Source organism: Penaeus japonicus, unplaced genomic scaffold, assembly GCF_977035675.1.
Source record: "Penaeus japonicus unplaced genomic scaffold, GWHDUDI00000001_assembly GWHDUDI00000009, whole genome shotgun sequence".
Lineage (NCBI taxonomy): Eukaryota > Metazoa > Arthropoda > Malacostraca > Decapoda > Penaeidae > Penaeus > Penaeus japonicus.
The window spans coordinates 23,664,440-23,669,584 of record NW_028234411.1 but is presented as its reverse complement, the minus strand read 5'-3'; the positions used below and the strand labels follow the sequence as shown (position 1 = coordinate 23,669,584).

At 38.3% G+C, this 5,145-nt stretch overlaps 1 protein-coding gene across 1 annotated transcript in view; it reads left to right on the top strand.

The window, feature by feature from the left end:
- The first annotated feature begins 4,996 nt into the window (after window positions 1-4,996).
- The window catches only part of LOC122244932 (uncharacterized), a 7,945-nt gene continuing 7,796 nt past the window's right edge, over window positions 4,997-5,145 (top strand). Inside the window, exon 1 of the mRNA XM_086540226.1 lies at window positions 4,997-5,108. Coding sequence (XP_086396352.1) covers window positions 5,091-5,108 — 18 coding nt within the window. The 5' untranslated portion in view covers window positions 4,997-5,090. The remainder of the gene's footprint in view (window positions 5,109-5,145) is intronic.

Here is a 5,145-nt window from a genome sequence, read left to right as displayed (position 1 = left end):
ATATATATATATATATGCATATATGTATACACATATATATATATATATATATATATATATATATATATATATGAATGTATATATATATATTTATTTATTTATTCATTTATTTATTTATATATCTGTGTGTGTGTGTGTATGTGTGTACAGTGATAGACTGGCCATTAGCAGTACGAGCGCATTTCCCCGATCGCCCGACAGCAAACAATACACAACCTTCTATATTATGGTGTCTACGGTATTTGTCGCGCTTCACGCAGTATAGTTATCATCACTGTAATCATCCCTGATTTTCCTGACGGTTCTATTTTTTTCTTCTTTGTGTGTGTGTGTGTGTGCATAAACAGTATATCACAAATTCATTCATAAAAATAGTTTCCTGTTCCCTTATCAAACACTATAAAACCATAAGCTCTTCTTTCTTTTCAAAACTTCTCGCCGGATGTAAAGATTGATTGACATAGTTATAATGAGAACAGTCTTTCCTGAGACTTGGTTCCTGAAGTCTAATTGGCTGGGTGTTGTATTTCAACTTTGTTTTGGGTTGCTTTTATTTCCTGATGTTTTCCTCTTCCTCTGGGTCTCTGTCTACATATCTATCTATCTTTCTTTCTTTCTATCTTTCTATCTATTTCTTTCTGTGTGTCTCTATGTCTGTGTATGTGTTTCTCTCATTCCTCTACCCTCTCTCTTGATTTTTGTTTTTTCTTTTTGTTTTTTTATTTTTTTTTTTTCGTTTTTTTTTTTTTTTTTTTTTTTTTTTTATTTTTTCTGTTCTCCCTCCTTCTCCCGCACCTCGACTTCATGGCTAAGTTTTGTTCTGTTTCTCTCTAAGCCTCCCCCACTTCCTGTCTCTCTTTCTCTCTCTCATTTCTTTCTCTCTCTTTCTCGCTTTCTCTATCTCTTTTCTCTCTCTCTTTCTCTCCTACTATCTAATATTCTATCTCCCCCCTCTCTCTTCTTTCTTTTTTATCTCGCTATCCTTCGTTCTTCTCTCTCTTTCTTTCGCCTCTCCACCTCCTCTCACCTCTATCGCTCTTCTCTCTCTCTCTCTCTCTCTACTCTCTCTCTATCTCTCTCTCTCTATCTATCTATAAAAAATCTATACTATCTATCTCTCTATCTTCTCTATCTATCTTATCCTTTTTATTCTCTACTGCTCTCTCTATCTTTCATTATCTATCTATCTATCTATGTATCTGTCTGTCTGTCTGTCTATCTCTCCATTTCCCTCCCTCCCTCCCTCTCTCCATCTATCCATCTATTTACGAATCTATCCATCAATCCCAAGCGGAAAGAGAATTATAGAAAGAGAGAGAGAAGAAAAATACAAGAGAAGAAATGAGAAAGAATTAGTGAAAGAGGAGAAGGAGGAAAAGGAAAAAAAAGGGAATGAAAAAAACAAAAAATAGAAAATAAAAAATAAATAAAAACAAGGTGGTAAAGGAAAATTTCCGATTAAATTTTTTTTGTGTTATTATAGTCTGTTCATTCAGGTAAATCTGCAATTATTCTTATCTTTATAAATATCTTTTCATATTTGCAAATTGATCCAATTATAAATATCTAATCCAATTACAGAATAATTTCCAGAGCTTTGGAAGTGAAAAAAAATATCTTTAAATACTATTTATTTTCTAAATTAAATCAAGGTTCATAAATAGATGATTTAGGTTAAAATTTTTTTTTTGAACATCACTTGCTGGGTGCGTTTTATCATATTCTAAAGTGTAACTAGGCAAACGTTGCACTCCAGCTTCCGATGCAATGGGGGGTAGGTATATGAATGCGTCATCTTCTGATCTGGCTTCAGCTCTTTCACGATGCGCGTTCGCTTCGTGATGCACTAGCTTCATCACAATCCTCCCTAAGTATATCATTCATATCATTCATTTCATTAATCACAAATTTCCTCATTATCATCCTCATTATCTTCTTCACTATCATCCCATATATCTGCTCATTATCAATATATTTTTCCCAATAATGCCCATTATCATCATCACAATCATCTCTATTGATCTTAAGTAATAATCATCATTATCATCATCATAATGGCCATGATGAATAACAATTATGATAATGAAGAAAATAATTATGATAAAATAACAAAAGTGTTTTTTATCGGTATCATCATCACCAGCATTATAATTAACATAATTATCACCATCATCGTCATTATCAAAGCTGTTACTGATATTAAAACTAGTTCTAGTTTCAATGCAAATGCAATCAAGAGTCGCTACTAGCCGAGAGGGAGTGGAGGAGTGTCCCAAAACCGAAATACGAGATCCGGCGGAAACCGGAATGCAAGGCAACCTTCAAGGAAAAATGAGTAGGAAAATTTTTATTCGCAATGATAGCATATGAACCATAATACTATAGTCGGTTTACTCTAGTCTTTCCCATAGTATTAAATTTTTTATGTTATCATTGCTATTATTATTATCGATATTATCATTATCATTGAAGTTGGAATTGATTGTTTATCATAGTCGTTGATTTTAACAGTAGTATGACAGTTATTGTCATTATCATCACCATCCATATCATTATCACTATTATCATTATCATCAATATTATCATCACTATTACCATCTATATTAATATTGCTCTTATCGCCACTAGTACAATCACTATTAACATCACTATCACCATCACTATCATCCCTATAAACATTACTCTTGCATTCCCCTTTACAATCACTATTACCATCACCATCACTATTACCATTCCTATTAACATCACCGTCATTATCGTTATGATTATCGTTTTCTTTTCTATCATTCACTATCACCATCATTAACATTATTGTTCTCCTATTATCACTATGATTATTGCACCATTATAATAAATATTGTCATTATCATCACTACAGTTATTATTAAGACTATCATCAGCATTTGCATAATCTTGCAGCTTTCATGTTCACGTCGTTGTTATCAACATTATCAGTATGTTACCATTACTATTGTTATTGTTTTTTCTAATTATTGTTTTTATTGTCATTACCAGTATTGAGATTATTATCACTGTTATCATATTATCATTACTGTCATCATTATTTTCAAGATTATCGTTACTATCTTTATCATTTCACTATTATCTTCATCATCATTTTATGTGGTAATCAATGCACCAATAATTATTCCTTTATCTCATTATTGCTAAGAAATAAGAATATTATAAATAAATAAAAAAAACTTTATATCTTTAATTCTTGCTCTCCTTTGTTCGTTATTTCCACCATCAATCTTTTCCAAAAGGGGAAGTTATCCAACAAAATCTCTCTTTCAGAATAATTTCCATTTTGATTTTACAGCGCTTGCCTGTCTTCATCTTTTTTTCCCTTTCTCGGTCTATCGTTCTCACGCATTTTCCGTGAATTTTCACTGTATTTGCTCCATGTCTAGGGGCGGGAAAGCCGTCTATTATCTGATTTCAGACGAAAGTTTGGTCATAAAGGTATTGAAACGGAATGAAAAGAAAAGAAAAAACCGTGAGAGGAAATTCGTTATTTTCACTGTGAATGACATTAAGGTGTCGGTTAAAGTTTGTATAAAAAGGTCGGTTTTATGTACTTGAGGTGGGTGTGATTTTCTGAATTAGTTATGCACCGTATCCGAGTCGCGCGATCGATCGCGCAGGCGAGTGGGTGGGGGGGGGGGCGGGGGGTGGTGTGGGCTGGGTGTATACAGTGCATCTCGCACACACGAGCGCGCGCGAAGGCGACGGCGTCGGGGGGGGGGGGGGGGTGGGGTAGTCGCGTTAGTTGGGGGGGAGGGTGGAGGGGGGTGACCGGGAGAGAGATGCGCGCTCGCTACGCTCATAGACGCGGCGCGTCGGCGCCGAGTCGATAGCGCAGAGAGCTAGGCAGACGAGATGAACAGCAGAAGGAGAGATCTCGCCAGAGATTGGAGGAGACTCTCTCTCTCTCTCTCCGTCTCTTTTTTTTTTTCTCTCTCTGTTTTTTATTTTGTCTTTTTGTCTCCCGTTCTCTCGCACACACTCTCTCTCTCTCTCTCTCTCTCTCTCTCTCTCTCTCTCTCTCTCTCTCTCTCTCTCTCTCTCTCTCTCTCTCTCTCTCTCTCTCTCTCTCTCTCTTTCTCTCTCTCTCTCTCTCTCTCTCTCTCTCTCTCCTCTTTCTCTTTCTCTCCTTCTCTCTCTCTCCCTTTCTCTTTCTCTTTCTCTTTCTCTCTCTCTCTCTTCTCGTCCTCTCTCCTCTCTCTCTTTTTTCTCTCTGATAGCTCTAAGATCTCTCTCTAGCAATCGCCTCTCTCTCTCTCTCTCTCTTCTCTCTCTTCCTCTCTCTCAACGATCCTCGGTGCTTTCTCCTCTCTCTCTCGTTCTCTCTCTTTCTTTCTCTCCCCTTCGCTCTCTCTCTCTCCTTCTCTCCCTCTCTCTCTCTCTCTCTCTCTCTCTCTCTCTCCCTATCTTCTCCTTTCTCTCTCTATCTACTTCTCTCTCCCTACCTCCCCCTCTCTCCCTATCTCCCTCTATCTCTCTCTCTCCCCATCTCCCTCTTTCTATCTCTCTCTCTCCCTCTCTCTCTCTCTCTCTCTCTCTCTCCTCTCTCTCTCTCTCTCCTCTCTCTCTCTCTCTCTCTCTCTCTTTCTCTCTCTCTCTCTCTCTCTCTTTCTCTCGCTTTCTCATTCTCTCTCTCTCTCTCTCTCTCTCTCTCTCTCTCTCTCTCTCTCTCTCTCTCTCTCTCTCTCTCTCTCTCTCTCTCTCTCTCTCTCTCTCTCTCTCTCCCTCCCCTCTCTCTCTCTCTCTTTCTCCTCTTTTTCCTCTTTTTCCTCTCTCTTTCCTCCCTCCACCCCTCTCATACTTCCTCCCCTTTTCCCCTCTCCCTCCTCCCCCCTTCCCCTCTCTCCTTCTCCCCCTCCCCCCCTCCTAACCTCACCCACCGTCCTCAATCTTTATCTCCCTCTCTCTCACTCTCTCCATTCCCATCAAGGTGATTAGAGTGTAGATCAGCTGACGTTCATGGTTCGTTGTCTTATAAAGGCGCGCAAAGGCAAGGGGGGTCAGTGCCTTTCCATCCGCCGGTAGAGGAGCTTGTGTCTCGTTCCGTTACATAAGTCTACACCATGCGTCTTAACCGATGGGTGATTATGTTTGATTAGCATTGATTTATATTTACTA